Below are 21052 nucleotides of genomic sequence, written 5' to 3'. Positions count from 1 at the left end.
ACGGTATAGTGCAAATCATTACAAATAATAGTAGAATTGATCTTCAACCCAAGTATGAGAGTTTGTTTGACCTTATAAGGAGTGTTTGTTAGTTTAGTTCTACAATCTCATGTCTGCATTGAAAATGTCTGTGATATCCTATATCGGATAGATGACAAAGTTATTAAAATATATATATATATATATATATATATATATAAACTTTTTTTAATTAACTTTGTAGACACGTTTTAAATCATGAAAACACCTTTAATCATAAAAAAAAATAAAAATTGTGTGGAGTTATTATCTCTTTAGCAAGTTTCATACTAGTCAGCCTCCTTTATTTGAATTCAAAACATTTACAAGGAAAAGTGGATATAGAAAATGAGGCTTAATTCAAAGACTAAGCATTAAAGCATATATCTAAGGTCACCTCATGACCTCATCAGTGATCACAACCTTTTATTTTTGTAGGTTTCACATTGTTTTTTCTTTCTAGATTGTTATCCTTCGGACTCATCAATACGTAACCCTTGGAGAAACGAATATGGAAAGTATATAAATATCTATATAATTTTCTTCAATTTAACACATTTTGAATTCAAAACAGAATTTTAATTTTTCTTCAAAAAATAATGTGATATTTTTAAATAAATTTGAATTTTTTTTTAGGTGTTTTTTGCTTTGTATGAGAAATAGAAAACATGTAAATGTAAAGTTCTCATTATTTTCAAAATAAAATAGTCTAAAAACTTAAATATGAAAACATATGTGCATGTTTGCAAACGGTTTTAAAAAGCATTTTTTATTTTTAAGAAAAACAACCTAAAACCATGTTTATTAATCAATTCTTCTCAAAGCGGGTTTTTTTTAAGAACTATTTTTAAAATAGAGTATTTTCTTATAATATTTTAAATTATTTTCACTTACTTTTTGAGCTATTTCAAAAATTAATGTTATATAAAGATAGAGAATAATTAAAAATAAATCATTTTAAATAAAAATTTGAAAACACAACAAATATTTCGAGTTACATTATAAAAAATATCAAATAACTATTTAAAACCTATAGTTCTCTCTCCTAGTAGGTTTAATGATTTCTTTTCATTATTCTCTACTATTAATTAATATACACAATTGATATACACACAATACTTTTTTATCCATTTCATTTTCTAGCAAATCACTTTCACATCCCTTCAATTTTCCTTCACACTCTCCTGTATTTTTCTCCATGAAAATGATATCTCCACTAACCTTTGAATGATTCAAGAGGTGGGTCACACACCAATTGATATAAAGAATTATGGTATTATCCAAAGACTTCAATGACTTCTTCAACCTGCATAATTTAATCCATTTGCAGTTTCTTCACGTTTTCTTGCAGTCAAAGAACAACTTCCATGGCCCCTGAGGAAAAACCCTTGGCCTGCTACAAGTCAAACTGGCCGCTTGGCAGCAGCCTCTTCTCCTCTATAAATACCTCTCATGCATTGCTCACACCCTCAAACCCATATCTCATTCCTCATAATCTTCTTCCCCACCTGCAAATTTTCAGAAACTATGGCGTTTATGGAGGGCTCTGCAGCGGATATGCTGATCAAGGTGGTGGTGTTCGCTCTTGTTCAAGGCCTGGTTTTTCTGATCCTTAAGAGTTCTTCAGACGTGTTCTCCAAGAACAAGATGAGATCTCTCAGCTTCAAGCCTGCTCGGTCTGCTAGCATTCGCCGCATTCTTGCTGTCATCTCGGATTTGCCAGCCGGCGGCGAGGTGTCATCGCGATCATCAAGAGGCCTGCTGGCACCCAGTACTGGAGAATATGCCACTGCTGATGAGGATAAATACTAAGAGTTCTTCAGCATTTCACAGTTGGTTATGGCAGCTTGGCGTTTGTTTAGGAATTGATTCTTTTGTTCTTTGAAATGGTATTCTTTTTGGGGTTTGTGTGAAGTTTTGGTTTTGTATTGATAGAAATATTTCGTGCATACAATTGAAATTAAATAGTACTTACATTGACCCACCACCTATGAGAATAATTAATTCAAGGATTCGGGGTTTTTATGGATGGATGTCAAAGGCTTTGGAATGCTAAAATGGAGAAGGGGAATGAGGAATCCTTTCATGTTTTAATTCAATAGTTTAGTTGGGTTGGTTTAATCATGGGAATAACAACTTTTTATGGAAATTGAATCCTACTTTTATCAAAATTTCGATTCATTTCTTGGTATTGTGGTTGATTTGTATTTTCATCCTATTTTCATTTGCATTAATCCTGTATGGGTACTGAATAGTGAATTACTTGAAAAGACCTACTCGAATGGACACTTTGGGTAGCTTAGCACTCGACCAAGCCAGATCACCCCAAAGCAGCATACACCTAAGCAACTAGATACCATAAGTGAGTCAATTATGTATCTTCTATGGGATAATCAAGCAGATGTAACATGTTATAAATAAAGAATCGTTATTGATGATTAATGATTGATCGTTACACATTAAATATATAAAGGGTAGTCATGAGGGTAAGAGCAGTGTTAGAAGCTACCCATTATAAAAGTCACTAGATAGCCAGAGGACAAGATACACAATTTGATTCTTAAGGAAATTATATCTCCTTAAACTAACTTAACCATTGAAAGGGTTTGCTATGACAAAAATTCAAACACGCCCTTTTATAGATCCGTTTAACACAGGAGGAGTGAGAAACTTGCTTGAGAGGAGAATTGTCGATCATGCACCAACACTATATACCAAATTTCCCATTACCATGCGTTTGGAATACTAGAATAAAGAAGGAAACAAGAAAACAAGTAGTGATGTCTTTGAATTGTTTTTTAGAATGAAAATAATGTCAACCTATAGCTTATTTAATTATATTTTGATGATTAACAAGATGAATTGATTTGTAAATTTCTCTTACCTCCCTTTTATTGTAGGTTATATATATTTTAGCCATAAGTCTGAAATTTCATTGAATATCTTGTATATTTTGAATTAAAGAATAGGAGAATGAAAATAATAATTAAAAAGGTTAGAGAGGTATTTAATTTCCATATTTAAGGGGAGATGTGAACAAGATCAAGTTTGTTGATTTTAGAGCTTAAAGAATTTCATCACATCAAGAGCAAAACGAAGATCAATTAAAGCAATCATAAAGATATCACCGTGTTGAAAACTCCTTAGTGTTGATGTCTCGCGTCCTAGGGATCCACGTAGCTGCCAAGTGGACGCGCGTCTTCAACCAAAATCGAGTTTTGGCTCAATTGACCCTGCAAAAGATGTCCGGACAGGGTGTCCGGACACACCCTCCGATGGTTTTGTCAGCCATGGCTCTAGAGATTAAGTTGTTAGCCTTTTCAGAGATAGCAATATTACCTTCTTCCTTGTATGAAGGTCCTTTTATATAGTGTCAGAAGTTCTGCCTCCCTCTTTAATGGTAGGAAAACTTTTTGGCTTGTCATGATGTCCTCCAGGTGGTGGCAGGGTCATCATCACCTTGTAGGCGGCTGTCAGAGATCGTGGGAGGCGACTTGTCATCATTCATGTCCTTTCGTTCTGCAGGCGGCAGAACGTGGGCTGTGGCAGACTATCAGGGATGACTCAGCAAGGCCTGCTCGCTACAGTCAATGACCCGGATAATAGGCCCGGGTAGGATAGAGCATCGCAGTGTCGTGTGCCTTTCCTGGGGAGTCCGGATAGGGGGCGCGCCACGTGTCCTCCTGGGGAGTCCGGATGGAGTTGCTCCGGATAGCAATGCGCGCCACGTGTTATTAGGGGGAGGGGTCCCTACACTTAGTACATAATTTTGTGAGGTTGATCAATTCACTAGGATGATATTGCCTTGCATCTATTTCAAAACATCTTACCTCACCCAATAAATTGATCTTAAATTGGTTTTATCATTTCATAAATAGGATGAAATTATCATCATTTTTTAAAATAAGATTTAAGCTTGAATTGCTAAAAAAATATCTTTATGAAAGTTTTTCAAAATAATAAGGAATTCATATAACCGGATTACCCTCTTTAATTTAAGTTGAAATTAAGAAATTTGTAAGATTGTAAAAACCTTAAGGGAACCCAAGTGTCCATGTTGACCAATCGACCTGACTTCATGGTGGTTTTGCAATGCTTTGATAATAGCCACCGGTTGACCGTCCAAGTCAATTGATCAATGTGTAGAGCCTCCCACGGTTATTTATTATACATTCTTATCAATTTTTTGTAGTTTCTATATTTTGTTTATAAAATAAATGGTAAATACAACTTTTAATAATTTAAATAAAATAATGGCAAAAACATTTTCAAACAGTTTTTTTTCAAAGAAAGATTATTCATAAAATCTTATTAAAAAGTTTGAATAATTTAACTTTTTATTCAAAATGTAATAAAATTAATATTTCATTAGTAGATATTTAAAAAAAAAAATAAATGAATATAAATAAATAGAAAGAAATTTAAGATAATTTTAGTAGAAAGTTAAGTATTTATAGATTGATTAATAAGAATTTGAGTAATTTTAGTTAATTTAAAGTTACAATATATGTAGTTTTATTCTTTTCCTTAATATATTCTATCATATATATACTATTTTTCTGAATTTGTGTCATACACACCATATGCATGGGAGTGGGCGCTTTATAAAATCTTACTATATTTCTTTGTGAAGGTCCAATTTTACTTTCTATCTTGTTAATTATTCCCTTTGAATTCTATAAAGATAGCATTTAAGACAAATCAGTTGCACCCAACTCTCCAATATTTGGAGGTGGACTGGAGGCAAGGACTCCTCACACTCCCTCTCCACAGCTACTAATTAAATGCTATAAAAATGCTGTGGATGAGTGTGGCCCATTTACCATGCAGGATCCACACCAAGTGTTGGAGGCCCAAGGTCCAATACTTTTCTTAAGCCCAGCCCAGTTCCCATGACACATGGTCCATGTAGATTCAGTGGCATTAAATCATCCTATAAGCATTCTAATTTTGTTTCTAAATATTTAAGATTTACTTGGCAGAATTATTCTTTTTTGTTTTTTCAAGTGAAACTATTCTCCAAAAATCAATTATGAAAATGGCTTTAAATTGCTTTAAAATGCTTCAAAGTGCTTTAATTTGTGATCAAATATACCAACTAACACTTAAAAAAAATGAGAAATAAATTCTAATGACAGATATCTACTATTTAAAGCCATCTTAAATAATCTAACACATTGCAAAATATTTTTAACTATTATAAATATTTTTTAGCCTTATTAACCTTTATTAGTTACAAGACATTGATTTATATGACCAAATCCATTAGAATATATTATTATGATGAATATTGTTCATGTGAATCATTTTTTCAATAAATGAATTTATAAATAATGATGATAATGAAACAAGTTTTTTTTGTCAAGACTTTCTAATAGGACTTTTTTTTTTTTTTTTGTCATTCGCTCCCCATTCCTCCCACCTCATCTTTTTTTCTTTTCTTTTTTGTGAAATGAGAATGAAAAATAATCCATCGAGATAGGATCGAGACGGGGAGACCATCCGTATTTCTATCTTTATTACTTTTATTATTATTATTATTATTATTCTTAAATCAAGAAAAACCAAGCTTTGCATCTAAATCAACACTTAAGAAAGTTCCCAAATGGATTAGCCCCTAGTGATCAATCCATTAATAGTAAAATAAATTATCACTAAAATGGTACAAATGAAGAGACCAATGTCCTTAGAGGGCCAAGATGGGTTGCACCAAAATGAGTGTAGCTCTCACAACTTTGACCCAAAAGCTAAAGAAGTTAATCTCCTTTGTGAAAGAGGTGGGGGCAACCTCGGATTCTAGAAAAGTCATCCATGTTGATAGATTAAAATTTAATTAATCAAAGCATTGTCTCTCTACTAATTCATAAAATAATAGGCATCATTGGAATTGAAAAAGGAAGATGGGAAAGACATCAATCCATAAGCATTTTCACTTTTAGATATTATAAATTATATACTAATCCTCATTCCAAGAATCTCTTCCCCTCCCAAACTAACACACATTTTTCATAGAAAGAAACAATGAATCCTCAATCCTCACAAGTTCACTTGATTTGTGAGTTTTTGTGTTATATTCACTAGTTAATGTAATTGGGCATCAAGCCAATTTTACTATTTTTTTAAGGGATTCAAAATTAATGAGAATCATATTATCTAACTTTTTTGCCATTAATTTTATAATTTTTGAGTTCTAATAATATTATGGAGACTTTACACCAAATAAAGATGATTTAAATATCATGATGATTGTTGGGTAATTACAAGCTTTATTTAACCAGCCATTAAACCCAATCTGATCGAGCAATAAAAACTTTTTTTGTTTTTCAATCCATCAAAAGAAAAATACTTGCTCAAACCTTATATATCCATGTCTATAAATGAGAAAACAAAATAGTCACAACAGAGTCTACTTTAATGTTATTATTGTAATTTTATATGTTAATGTCTAGATACAAAATATAAATATTTTAAATATTTTTTTGAAAAAATAATGAAATTAATTAAAAATACCCATTTTGATTTTGCACACTTACATGCAATTTTAGAAATAGTAAAAAAAAAAAAAAAAGTTATATTTTTCAAATGATACTAGAAAAAGTTGTTGAGAGGGTTGTAAGGAAAAGCACAATGATCATATATGACCAGCAAGGATGGCCTACAAAGAGAGAAAGCATCATTTATGAAGGGGGTCTTGTAATGAATGAATCCATTCTCATCACATAATATTCTTTGTGCAATTATATATTCCCAAAAGCTCCAACAAGTAGAAATATTCAAAGCTAAAGCTTAGTCACTAGTGTCCTATTTTATGTCAAATCATCAAATACTAGAGCAGTGATTCTTACCCTCCTATTGTGTTATTAACTCATGGGGCATGGGGCACCGCTCAAAATTCTACTTTCTCTGTTAATAAAAGGTTGATTTTGGCCACTGGCAATCAAAATTTTCACTTGGGTATTTTTTTTCTTTTTCATAAAAGAAGTTTTGCAAATGAAGGAGACATCATTTTTCTTCAATTTTGAAGCAAAATCATCATTATTGTTTTATTAAAATGCTTTTCCAAAGTAAAATATGTATTCTAAAGAATAATGATTGGAAAAAGTTTTATCATTTTCTTTGTAGTGAACTTGGGAAAGAAAGAGACACCATTGAACTCCCAATTCTCCGTTCCTTAACATTTTCCCTCGCATCAGACCTTATATCTCTCATCAAACCAAATTTTAATACTATGTTGAACTAGATTATAATTGGCATATTGAACAAAATCTTATAAATTTATTTATTTTTTTAAATTGATAATTTAACCTGGCATTAAAACTTGATTTGACAAGAGGTCTTAGGTTTGACTTTCCTTTTTGCCCCTATTTATAAATTGTTAGTTCAACCAAGTAGTACATTACATGACTCAAAAAATTAACTCCACTCACAATATATTAGGTTTCTAAAATTAATTACATTAAATTTTTGGATTTTTGATATTTTAAAAGTTTTTAATAAAACACTTGTAAAAAATAATAATTATAAAAGTAATTTATGATTTATGTAATTAATAAACTATTTCTAAATTTACTATATAGTTTACAAAGTTCTAACATAAATCATCGCTTTAAGACACAATTTCAACATAATTATATTATATTATCTTTTAAACAAATAATTTTAATATAAATTCTAAAATTTGAAATTATTTTTTTTAAAAAAAAAAAACTACTTCAAAATTCAATGACTAAATTCAAATTCTCTCTTCAAAAGAAACAAACTAGGTAAATATATATAATTTTCAATATCCCCATCAATAATTTCATTGATTAAATTATCAAAAAATATATATATAATATAAGACATTTCTCGAGATTCCCTAGTCCACACGTGTCCCTTTACTGTCATGGAGTTCAAGATCCAACAAATTAAATCATTACTAAAAAAAAGAGAACGGTATTTGCTTAAAATCATTGTGGTGAATCAAAGTAAAAAAATTTAACTCATGTCTAGTTTGAGAACTATTTTTTGAAATATATTTAAAAATATTAAAAATAAATTAAAAATATTTCATATTTCCAAATCCAATTTTATTTTATAAAATGTTAGAAAATAGTTTTTTAAAATAGTTATCAAATAGGCATAAAATCCCACCCAAAAAAAATGAAAAATTTATAATTGAAAGATTCCGATGAGTCCCCCATCCTACTACTATAGTGGCCAAATAAAAAACCCTAAATTCTTGCCAAGAACAAAGGGAGTAAAAAAAAGTAAAAATACAAAAAAAAAAAAAAAAAAAAAAAGGAAAGAGAAATTTGTAGAGATTCTGAGAGAGTGACAATGATCACAAAGCCGCACGAGACCTTTCATTGGATTCTCTTAGTGATGTTGGGTCTGCAGCAGACACAGACACCCACAAATCTGACCCCCATGATCTCACCTTACACCGTTTCATGTAAAAAAACACTCCATCTCCCCCCAACCTTTATTGCACACTGATTCCTCTCTCCGCAATAAAGTTTCACCCCAATTTTGTGACCAATTCTTTTCCCAACTCCTTCCTCCAAAAGTCCTCTGCCTTGTGGCTCACACCCCCAAAAGAATTTCCACTGCAAATGGTTACCCATGGCATGAGGAAATTTACTCCAAACCCTATCCAAAAGTGGAATATGTGATGACAAAAGTTCATGGCTTTTACAGGCAAAATGTGTGAAGCTCATATTCATTTATTCATTTATGATATCAAAATTCTTCATACTGCTTGAAACCCTTTAATGAATGAAAGAATGGTGGATGAGAATTTAGGGTTTTTGGGGTATACCCATGTTGAGATATGGCCAATTTATTAGACTAGAAGACTTGAACCGACAATGGGGTATGGGTATGGGGTCTTGTGGTGGCCTATTTTTACTAGATTTGACATTGATATAAAGCATATTAATGATTTGGTCTTGAGATGATTCAAACATTTTATATACATATATGGTATCATGCAGTACTGGTTTCATGATCACTCATCAATGGCAAAATCCAAAAGGAAAAAAAAGAAAGAAGAGGTGACACACAAAAAAGAAGTCTATGTGCTTTCTTTACTTCCTCAAATTTGACTTGAAAAACACAAGCTAAAAGCCACACCCACACAAGCTCAAATCCACCAACTACATTGTGGACTCTCCAAACACCAGGAGTCAGGATCCATCCAAGAAAAAGGAAAAAGGGCTAAGAACTTAGCTAATATTAGTATATACCCTGAACATAATAATAATTAAAAAAAAAAAAAAACCCAACTAAAATTAGCAAAAGAAGAGAAGGAGAAAGCTAGCAACTTCTTCCTCTAAGACCACTCAATTCTCACACTATACTTCAATGATCAATTGAAGAACAAAAGAAACAAAATGAGAGAAGGAGAGAAAGAGAGAGCATTATATAAAGATCATCGTGTCTAAAGGATCAATGATCTTTATATATATATATATATTTTATAAATATATACTCTATGAACACACCAGTAGTACTGCTTCAAACTGAGACATCTCCCAGAGCAAAGAAGAAGAAAAGCTCTAAGTCTGGTGGAGCAAAGAAAGCAATAGGAGACCTTCTTAGTGAGTAGTTTGGCCTTCTCTTCTTGGGTGCAGGTGGGCATGTTAGTATCTCTGGTATGCGAAACCTCTGAGCCTTAGGGGTGGAGAAGCCATTGTTTGAGATGTCCACACTCTCCAATTCTACAGCCGGAGTATTGGATGGATTATCATCTGCTGCATGATCCATTGAAGACTGTGGGTCACTGGACTGTACAGGAGGTCTGCTGTACTGGGTTCTTCTTGGTCTCCTTGTTCTCCTCCTTTGAGCCATTGGAGAGGATGATGAAAGCTTCTGCAGAGTTGTGGATATATGAATGAAGATGGAGCAGTTAAAAGGGGCGAAACAGGCAGTTTTTGAGAGGGGAAAAGAGGAGGAATTGTGCTGAAAACCTTTACCAGGGTATGGCTAAAAAACAACACCAAAGCAGAAAAACTTCTTGAAAACCTATAAGGGCGGGGAGGTACTTTAAAGCAAGTAAATTTGACTGAAAAAAGTGGTAAAAGCGAAGAGACAACCTCTTTGGAAACAAACCTTTTCAAGCTCAGATCAACAGCTTGTGTTTCTGTTGAAAACCCCACTTAGATTTAGGGAGAAACTTCACTGTTGAATCTTCACAAACCCCACTTCTCACAAAGAAATCTGCAAACACCCCATATGATCAGATCATTACCACTCATAACCCCATCAAAAACCCTAAACTTAGAAAAAAGAGAGTGAACCCACTTTATTGAAAAAGCCCTGATCAAAACCCTAGAGAGATCACACTTTTGTGATTCTTAGGGTTTATATAATAGCAGTAGTTGTGTCCCATGACTCCCATCCCCTAAGTAAAACCCAAAAAAAATAGGAGAGAGGGATATTTCAAATTCTGTGTATTTTAGGAAATTTTCATTATTGGGAACAATTATGAGACCCAAAAAGGACTGTATATAATAGGTAAGCCGTAAGCCTAACCCATGGTAGATTTTGCAACATTTGATTTAAAATTTGAGAGGGAAAAAATATTTTTCAAAAATGAAGTTATTAAATGATGATAATAGGAGATAATTTTGGCAGCAAATTTATTCCCTTTTTTTTTAATAGAAAACGTGAAAAAAAATTGTACATCACATGTAGACAATTTCCAATTTTAAAACCATAATTTTTTTTAAAAAGCCCACATTTATTAATTAAAAATCATAATTACATCACAAATTTGGGTAAATTTGTTTCATTTTTCTAAAATATATTATCATACTTTGTCTCTTGTAGAGTTAATCACATGCCATAGAACAATAATTTTTGGGACTGGGCATTGCCCATGAAGATATAAATCACTAAATAATTAAGACTGAAGAAGTTGACAATGAGAGGACTGTTTGTTTGTGCATGTGAGACCAATTTCTTAGCTTCGTTCTCACCTGGTCAGACAATTTTTTTTTAACTTAATTCATGCTTGGATTCCTTTCCCTTCTTAACGTTTTCTGTCACATTTTCAAATCCCGCACAGAGTATCCTAGACGAAAGTGTGTTCACACTTGGATAGACTTAGGCTAATTTTTTTGGGTTAAAGTTCAATTCATTGATTAATCCAAACAAAACTAAAAGGGAATTGGGAAAAAGGCCTTTTTTTTATAAATTTAAAAAAAAAAAGAATAAAAGATTGAAACTATGAATTGTATAAAATCTATGTAAAATTTTGAAATTTATCAAACATCATGGGTGACCTTTGAATAAACCAGCCTTTTTTCAAATGGGTTTCTTAGCACAAGTTGATGTATTAGAGAAAGCAATTAAGAAAGAGGAATATGAAAAACAAAAAAGAATAAAGGTTAAAAGAAGCAGAAGAAAACAATGAGGTAGTGTGGAGTTGATGGGTGGGACTGGTTTGAGGATTTTGAGAATCAGAAATGGTACCAAGGGATAAGCGGATTTTGTGCCTTTAAGGTTGTGGGTTGGGCAAAGAACATATTCTTCTGCCTGATCTGGTTCTGGGCCTCTGGGTTAAAGTCTGCAAAGCATGATTTGCTTAGTCATGGACTCATGGCAACTTGCATTTTGAGCGTACTTTCTTGGCTTTTTGAGGGAAAATTTCATCCAAAAGTACTCCCAAAATTTTAATCAAGAATCCTACCACTGCATACACATGGGGGGGGTTCCTGGATTTTTCTCTTCAAATGTTCATCATGGCCACTGTTCAGACTTGATTTTGAAAGGTTATTTCTTCAAATCTTTTCCTCCCATGTTGGGAAAAGGGTTTAAGTCTTGATGATTTTGGAATTTTTCACTTTTTGGTTAGGAAATGGTTTAAGTCTTGAATAGTGATTATATATCTATATCTATCTATCTACTTTATTTTATATAAAAAATACCCCTTATATGGAATTTAAAATTACAATTTTCATTTATTATATATATATATTTAAATAATTCCTATCATTATAAAGGAATTAATTCTTATATGGAACTTATATTATTAAAAAGAACATACTTTCTTTATATTTTTCTCTTTATATTTTTTTATATGTTCTTTGTAAGACTTTTCCTCTTATTAATAATTAAATAATAAATTTATTGTATAAAATATTCTTATATAATCATGAAAAAAATCTATGCTTCCTTGTAATTTTTCCTTACTATGTAGATACTTTATTGGGACTTCAGAGTTATTTAATCATACACTCTCTTCCATACTGTTGTCCCTTATTATATTATTTCTAGGATTGTTTAGCTAGAAATTATGAGGGGGGCTAGAGCAGCTCTTCTAATGATTGGGAATTAGTGGAGTAGAAAGAGTGATTAATTGATTTTTTTGGTTTATTTCTATTTATTTGTCTTCCTTTTGTTTGTTTTTTGTGTTCGTAGTCTATCTTTTTAATTTTTGTGATGGTATTTAAGGAACTTTATTTTTATGTTAAATTTGTAATTAAAAAAAATCTTATTTATTGTTCTTTTTAATAACATACATTTATAGAATGTTCTCTTTATTATATATACACGCAAGGGAAGAAAATAAGAGAATAGAAATAGAGAACATATAAAGCATACGATGATTTATATAGTTTTTCATAAAACCTACATTCATGATCAAAGATGAAGAATTTTCATTATTGGTACTCAAATTCCAAAATTTTAATTACACCCGGAAAGGATGAAAAAAAGGGTAGGTTAATTTTACCTAATCATATAGTCATTCATAGGGAAGAGAAAAATATGTAAAAAAAACTACAGTGATAAATTGATTTGGTCATTGAGATGATTTTCCTATAAAGAGTACAATAGTTTATATGATTATACATTAGATAGGACATATGGTGAATCATGATATTAGCTATTGGATAATCATGATTCACCAAGTTATTAGACTACATTGATTCTCAATTTTGAAAGGATATTGAGTATGTACTGAAGTCAATATGAGACTTTGATTTATAAGTGAGATCTTAAAGTGATCATATATTTTTTATAAATTAGATTACTATTAATGAAAACTAGTGACAATAGGTATTCTCGATAAAAACATCATGGTATCTTATAGGATTGAGATAACGTGTCCTCTTAGGCGATCATAAGGACATGTAATCTAGAAAATTATGATCATAGTAATTATTTAAACAGAATTTGACATGTGCTCTTTGTGAATTAGAGTGTGTTAATTGATCACATAATAGAATGATTGTAACTCAAAGATTTAAGAGGTAATTTTAAGAAGATAATAGCATATACTTCATCAAATTATGAAAACTAGTTCATGAGTAGTCTGCATGTAGTGGATAGCACAATAGGCCTAGTCCGGTTGCCTTGGGGAAAAAAAAAAGCCTTCAACCATAAAAGCAAAAATGACCATAGAGTCATGTAGGTAGGAAGACCTTGCCTGCATGAAAACATGATTATATCATCAATAATTCTTCAATGTGAAAAATTCCCATATTGGCATAATATAGTTGAAAAAAAAATCGTTGGAGGAGTTTCCTGCTTATCCAAGAATATTGATAGATCTTCCCTAAAACACAAAAATTTCGTGAATTTTTTTATACTAATAGTTTATTTGGTAGTACTTTTAGAAAACACTTCTAGTGTTAAAAAAAAAAAAAAAAACGTTTATAAAAGAAAAACAAGTATTTGCCAAAATTCAAAAAAAAACTTTCAAAAAGTAAAAAATTACTTATAATATGTCATGGAGAAATAATTGATAAGTGATTCTCCCAAAAATATTTTTTACTAAAAGTATTTTGAATAGAAACACTACCAAATGCACCCTAAGAAGTTGTTAAATTAACCTATGCGAACAACACTTATGGATGATTGTTTGACCACTTCCATTAAACATGTGATTAATGTTCACCACAAAAATGCTTATAGCTAAAAAGGTTGACTAATGGACCATATGGCAATATGATAAATTGTGATCTTTTCGAAAAAATATCTTTTGTGGGTAATGGGTTTCAAAAGTCCATTATTGGGTTGTTTTCAAGGAGATTCCCTTCAATATAGGGCTTGCAATTCTTGATGAGTAAAATCTTGATTCCCACTCTTAATAATACTATAAAACTTGTATGTTTCCATATCTCATAGTGAGTTGCTTTGATTGCGGCTTTGACCTCATTCTTTTTCAGCTCCCAAGGGGTTTTCCACATTTTTAGTGTCATTTTTCTGGTTGGAAAAAGCATTTTACTTCATGAGTGTGGGTTTGAATAAGGTGACATTAGGTTGTTTTAGTCAATTAATGATGTCAATAAGATTGGCAATTAAATTAAATTGTGATTATTGTAATAATTCTCAGAGCCTTTGGCAGACTTTATTTCAGTGAGAAGAAATGGAAATTTCACTTGAAAAATTGAAGTTTTTACTTGAAGCAAATTGATCCAACTTTGTCATTTTACCTCATCAATTAGGTATATTTATTTCTACAAATCCCTCCTTGGAAGAGAGACAATATATTCGATGACGTGAAAATACGGTTTTATCAAGATTATGCTTGATTCTCAAAAAATTTGATAACAAATAACGAAGGAAAGACAATAAAGAGAAATAGTAGAAGGAAAGAAAAAAAAAACGAAATAAAATAAGAAAAGAAAAGATAGAAAACAATCTAATATCAATTTTCTCCAAACATTTAAATATAAGAAAGTTCAGACTCAGGGACCAATGGTTGTGAACATGAAATAGCCACCATATCCTTGAACCAAACTGAACCAAAAGAAGCCTAAAAATTGAGGGAGAAAAAAAATTAAATAATGTAAATTTGAAAGGACTAAAGCACACGGGCACTTGGGTTTGATCAAAATTGAATGTCAGTATAGGTTTCTGTTTTTAAGGCAAATCTATACACTTAGGCATATACACTTGCATATGAAGTCTATATAGAATGGCAATAGAAAAGAGATAATGACAGCTGCTTGAAAGCCTGTTCTGTTCCCACTCCTCCTAATCCAGTTATGAGAAAGTGAAGTGTAGGAGACTCCGTCATCAAACCAAGATACATATACCACACCTAATTCAGTTAATGGAAGAATATTTTTTCTTCACAAATAAAGTAGGGTATCCCTAGAATCCTTGACAGAGGAGGTGAGCACCTAGCTAGGAAGATAAAGGGCATGCAGTTCATCACTTCCATGGAAATCTTAGATCTTGAATGGCCCCTCTGAAGCTTCATACCAGACATATTGTAGCATGGAATTCATTCAGATGAGACTTGATTGCAGCTTACGGTTATGATCATAAAACAGAGCAGTCACACCCGGATTTCTAAGCACTCAAGCTAAACATCCAAGAAGTATTTCAATGTCTAGACACCTCCTAGCACCAAACATTGTGAATTAATCATGCAGACAATTAAGAGTTGTGATATTGAACCTTGAGAGATGATAGTCGAGCAAAGCAAATAAAAGAAACGGAGAGTATCCAAAAATAAGTTCAGTTTTATGCCATAGAGTGATATCCCACATTGACAATGAAGCGAAGTTCCTAATGATATCTACTAATGGAAGAGAGCAGGTTATATGATCCAGAAATGGATAACATGATGGATATAAGAAAGAAAAAAGGAATCCGATATGCATTTCATATGTTCAAAGACATGTACTTTTCTTCTGAATATTATGAAATTATAATCAGTGTGATTAAAGGTAGAGAATTGAACTCCAATGATGAAGGCTCACATCAAGGACTGGCATTGAGTTTTTGCATCATTTTTGAAGAACTATTCATCCATGTGCAGTTCCAAAGGAGGAGGTTGTAACTTGTATGCTGAGGAGGCAGTTTAGCTACAAAAATGGCAACAGTCAGTGTGTGAAAAACCCATGTGGGTTCCAACTAAGGATTGATGGGTTACCATGGGTACCACATGATAAGTGATCCAATTTCTGGGCTTCCTGCAGAATCTGCACACCTAGAATTTGAGGGAGCAAAAGGATGTTGTGGTTATTTTACTAGATGAGGGAACTTTTGTAGCTTTCCCCCCATTATGTCTTCTACAAGCTTTGGTTGCTTAGCCAACCTTTCCTACTTCTATAAAGCTTAATTGCCAAGTTCAGATGTACCTTCCCTCATTGTCTTCAGAATCAACTTAGTTGCTCAGCCTTCAAGTACATCAACATTTAAGTACCAATGTTTGTTCCTTGGAACATATTTAAATCTTCAACCAACCCCTTCTTGAAATTTATTCATAGGCTAACTGTTAGCAACTTCTCCATTCAAGGTATTGAATGGAATGAGAAAATAACAGCCTTAGTGATTTCTACAGTAAGATACCATCCATTTATGAAATTCCACAAAGTAGATACATATACTCGAGGCAAGATTCTACAAACCCTTAATGAAGAAAGCTGAATCTTCTTGCTCTAGTGAGGTAAGACATCAATCTATACTTTAACTATTTCCCTTCTCTGTAATTTCTAACTTATTGAGTTGAAAGCACTACGGCAATGTTAAATACTAAGCCAAAACATTCTACAACAGGCTAACCTAAACAGGACTATCTAGAGGGACTGCACAAGCAAAAAAAACCTTGGGGCAACAAGATACCTTAAACTTACTATGTGAATTGTTGAATTCATCAACCGAAAGAGTTAAAAGCAGAACAGAAGACCCACATTTTACAGAACTGTCAATTGAGGTGCTCACACCAGCACATTTATGAAGAGATCAGTTAAATTTAAAGGAATTCCATTCAACATAAGGAAACCAAATGGTTACAGAAAGAGAAAAGCTTTAAAGAAATTACAAAAGACAAACTACTGGTTTCTTAATAAAACTGGCTAGTCAAGTGCCAGCAGAGATCAGTCTCCCTCTTATTCAAAACTTAAGAAAGAATTATGCTGCCAGTAACAGCAGGCATATTGACAGAATCACTCTATTGAATACTCATGAGGGTTAGTACAGCTATGAACCAACCTACTCCAACAAGCCTCATTGAGCTGAGGTGAGCCATGTAAACATGGAGTTAGTTAAGGTCAACTCATTCAACTAAGCTCAAGCTTGGCTTGATTAGGCTAACAAGTGCAAATGAGCTTTAATGAGCCAAACTCAAGCTGAGCTCAAGTAGGTCGGTTCATTTACCAATGACCATTGATAATTCCTGGAATTACATAGTTCAGGAAAGTAACGGAACATGTCAAGAGTAAATGAAGAGTTCAAACCAATTCAATGGTGGTGACTGTCAATGGTAAATGAAGAATCCAAACCAAGGAGTGTAACAAAAAAGAATGGAAAGAGAAAAATCCTTAGCATGTTCCTCAAAATTTTGAAATTCTGTAGTAATTTTTCATCAATGTTTACTAGGAAAAAGAAGGTGAAAACCACCCCACCTTAGCTCTTGCATCCTGAACAAGAAGGAACTAGGCAAATAGCATAAACTACTGCCAAACAAAGTGAATAGAATTATATTGATGGCTGCCTATCAAAAAATAAAATATAAGTAAAACAAAATTATGTTGATGCTATAATATAAGTGTTTTTTTTTTCTTTTGATATGTTGACACAAATGAGAGTTAGCCGATTAAGAAAACATGATGGCACATGCATATTATCAAATATTATATCAAAAATCTAAATGGCTAATAAACCAAAATAGATATACTGTCTAAGCATATGCATAGCTTCTATTTGCTTCTAAACATCAAATATCTCCTTCTGTCAACACAAGAAATGAAAGTTCATTGTTTCCACCTCAAAGTAAAACTACAAAAGCGCAATTCCAAAACCTAAAATAATATTAAAAGACAACAATGAGTACAAAACATCAAAGAAAGTAAGAAGGCCAAAAAGAAGTCACCGTCCTCTTGCAACAGCCTCGTCCAACTCCTCGAGTGATGAGGGAAACAGTTCTATATAGCGACTCCCAAGGGTCATTCTATCCTTAGCCATAGCTGCTTTTGAATCCTCAGCATTTGTGAACTCCACAAATGCTTCCCCTGTTGGCCTCCCTTCTGAATTAACTGTCATATGAATTGAGTCTTCTGACAGCACAAAATCTTTAAAGAAATCCATAATATCTTCCTTGCTAGCTGAAAATGGCAATCCCCTTAATCGCAATACCCCTGTATGCTCAGCTGATTCTTTTCCTTCATCATTAGATTTTGCCTTTGGGGCAGTTCTGCGAGGTGAACCACCACGAGTATCTGAAACTTCATTAGCAATAGCCTTATAATACTCCTGCCTCTTGCTTCTGAAAACCTCAACATATCGCCGGCCCATGTTCTGCCTATTCCTCTGAAGAGCAAATTCAACTTGGAGAGGATAGCCCAGAACACAGAAAGCTTCCCCAGTGAACCTGCCATTCTTATGGACGAAAAGAACATCAACGATGTCAAGACTATGGAAGAACTCAGCCACATCAGCTTCCGAGCAATCAAAGGGAAGACCACGAAGTCGAACAACAGGGAATGGTGGAGGTTGGCCAATATATGAATAAGGCGAAGCATTATACATGAAATTTGAACCAGGGGAACCCCCATAAAATGAAGAGCCCTGATCAGTTATACGCTGCCGCTTTGGACCCATATCACGCCCATCAAGCCCATCCGCATATTTACTTCAGTTACCAAAAATCCACAAGAACAACAAAAAGGGAAAATGGAAACCCACCCATTAATACTCACAAATTAAGAATAAATCAAATATTATTCAATTCACATGTTTTAACTGATCAATTTCTTATTATGTTTGTCATCTTGATGCTCCCTTTGGTTGCTAAGAAAATTGAGCCAAATAATGATGATGATAATAATAACAATAACATTTTAGGTCTTGTACCTATGTTCCTTTTATTTTCCAAATAATAAAAATCTCATCTCAACTCAGCCAAGAAGATAAATGGGGTAAAAAATCCAAGACTTGAAATTGAAATTTCTCAGCTCCTACAATCTCTTGGTGGCCAAGCAGTAAATAAATGACAATAAATGATATGCACAAAACATAAGGAAAATATGGCCTCTAAGCATCTCAATTAAGTAATACAAGAGAATCTGCTGAAACTTTCCGAAGGGGCATTTGAGAAAAGGTTATGAAGGCTCAACCTCTACAAGTTTCCGGAAACCAGCAATGGTAAGATGGATGAAGATTGGAAAAGTCCCTCTCTTGCCTTATCTTACTAACAATATTAATAAAGGGGTATTTTTTGCCAATGCAAACGTAGCATGAGCTAGGTAATGCAAACGACAAGAAAATTTAAACATTTCACTTCATCAACGACGTGTCACACCCATCAACAGCAGCCACTCAAAACCCATAAAAAGCAACACTACAATCACAATTACCAATGCATTAACCACTTCATTTGTCCTAGATTCATTGCTTCCTTCCCATTTGAATATTCCCCAATTACCAATGCATTAACCACTTCCTTTATCCTAAATTCGTAGCTTCCTTCCCTTTTGGACATTCCCCAATTGAACAGCTGAAACCCCGACCCGGTAAAAGAAAGAAAAGAACAATTGGGTTATGGGTATTAACTAATGAATCAAATTTCTTATCAGAAAATTTAAATATTTCATTTCATTCCTATTTCACACCCATCAATACCACCCATTTAAAATCAAATTCCAGAACTTCACATATTCAAAATCACCCCTTTTCCTATTTTTCTATTCAACATTTTGAAATCAGAACAGCGCAAAACATTTCTAAATAAAGCATAAACTAACGATTTAAAACAAACACCCAAAAAAAATACAAAAAATAAAACCAAACGATCTTTAAAGATAAAACCGACAGTCAAGAATACTGCACAGGCATTAAAAACCAAGCTATCACCCACAAATTTCCTAACAAAAAATTTTTCAAAGTGAAAAAGAACAAAAACCCTACTCTAAAATTTACTAATAAAGCACAGAAACCCAGAAAATCCAAAATCAAAAGATTCAAAGCACAGAAATGCAAATCTAAATCTAAATCTAAACACAAATAACTAAAAATTAAACAAACAGAAACAAATAACAATAAAGCTTTGGTCTTACCCTCTGTAGAACATATTTTTTTCCTCCACAGTCCTCACAAAGATCTTGGCTTGTGCCCTTCAAAGGACTTCGTGAGAGAGTGAAGGGGGTGCGACCGTGCGACTTTGATTATGAATATCGGTGCGCTCTTTTGGTTATCTATGTATTAGGAAAGTGGTGTAAAACGATGTCGTTTCATTCTGTGGGTGAGTACAGTGCGAATTATGTTGGCTGGGCTGAACTGGGCTTCTGTTGTCGCAAATCTAGGCTGGGTTTCTTGGGCCTTGGCCCACTCTTTGCCCTACTCAAATGGGCCAGGGCCTGGGCCAGGGCCAGTTCATATAGCTAAAATTGGAATTGATTTTCTTCTTATTCCTTTTATTACATTTTATTTTTGAGATTAGTGCAATATTATTGTGTAGACGTTAGGCTTCATGTAAACATATTAAAATAATAAATAAAAAAAATGATAGCAACACTAAAATCATTTGATCTACGTAAATGAAGTGGTGAATGACCATCATATTAACTAAGGATGTATTTGGTATGTGAAAACGTTCATTCATATTCCTTCTTGAATATAAATGAATTTATTTTATTTTAATTCTTATATTTGAGTGTATATAAAAATATAATATTAGAATTATAATTTGTTTCCATTTTAATATTAAGTAAAAATAGGAAAATAAATAAATAAATAAATTGTCCATAATATCCATATATATATATATGGTTTAAATATTTAAAAAAAAAATCTCACATTGCACATAGTTTGAAATATTTTTCTTATTTTCAATTTTTTTTAAATTATTGAGATTTTTTTTGCTAAATAATAAAAATCTATTTATTTGTGTGATTTATTAATAACTTTAATAATTTCAAAAAATAATTTAAAATTATATATATATATATATATATATATATATATATATATATATATATATATATATATATATATATATATATATATATATATATATATATATACATATAAAATGAATATAAAATACAAACATTTCTTATAAGGTCAAACAAACCACACTAATGCTCTTTTGAAC

At 32.3% G+C, this 21052-nt stretch overlaps 2 protein-coding genes and 1 long non-coding RNA gene across 3 annotated transcripts; 1 reads left to right on the top strand and 2 right to left on the bottom strand.

Moving 5' to 3' along the window:
- The first annotated feature begins 1349 nt into the window (after window positions 1-1349).
- LOC100262174 (uncharacterized) lies at window positions 1350-2189 on the top strand. Its single transcript, XM_002285378.5, has one exon. The coding sequence runs from the start codon at window positions 1471-1473 to the stop codon at window positions 1828-1830; it is 360 nt and encodes a 119-aa protein (XP_002285414.2). The 5' UTR covers window positions 1350-1470; the 3' UTR covers window positions 1831-2189.
- Window positions 2190-9054: 6865 nt separating this feature from the next.
- Window positions 9055-10454, bottom strand: LOC100257066 (uncharacterized). The gene is made up of 2 exons (XR_786018.3): window positions 10111-10454; window positions 9055-9870 (listed from the first exon to the last, which is right to left on the bottom strand). It is a non-coding gene; the product is annotated as an uncharacterized LOC100257066 (long non-coding RNA).
- Window positions 10455-17635: 7181 nt separating this feature from the next.
- Window positions 17636-20186, bottom strand: LOC100251936 (uncharacterized). Its single transcript, XM_002285390.4, has 2 exons — window positions 20016-20186; window positions 17636-18592 (listed from the first exon to the last, which is right to left on the bottom strand). Exons 1-2 carry the CDS (start codon window positions 20027-20029, stop codon window positions 17830-17832), a joined length of 777 nt encoding a protein of 258 aa, XP_002285426.1. The 5' UTR covers window positions 20030-20186; the 3' UTR covers window positions 17636-17829.
- Window positions 20187-21052: the final 866 nt, after the last annotated feature.

This window comes from Vitis vinifera, chromosome 6 (assembly GCF_030704535.1).
Source record: "Vitis vinifera cultivar Pinot Noir 40024 chromosome 6, ASM3070453v1".
Taxonomy (NCBI): Eukaryota; Viridiplantae; Streptophyta; class Magnoliopsida; order Vitales; family Vitaceae; genus Vitis; species Vitis vinifera.
This window is presented reverse-complemented; position numbering and strand designations above follow the sequence as displayed.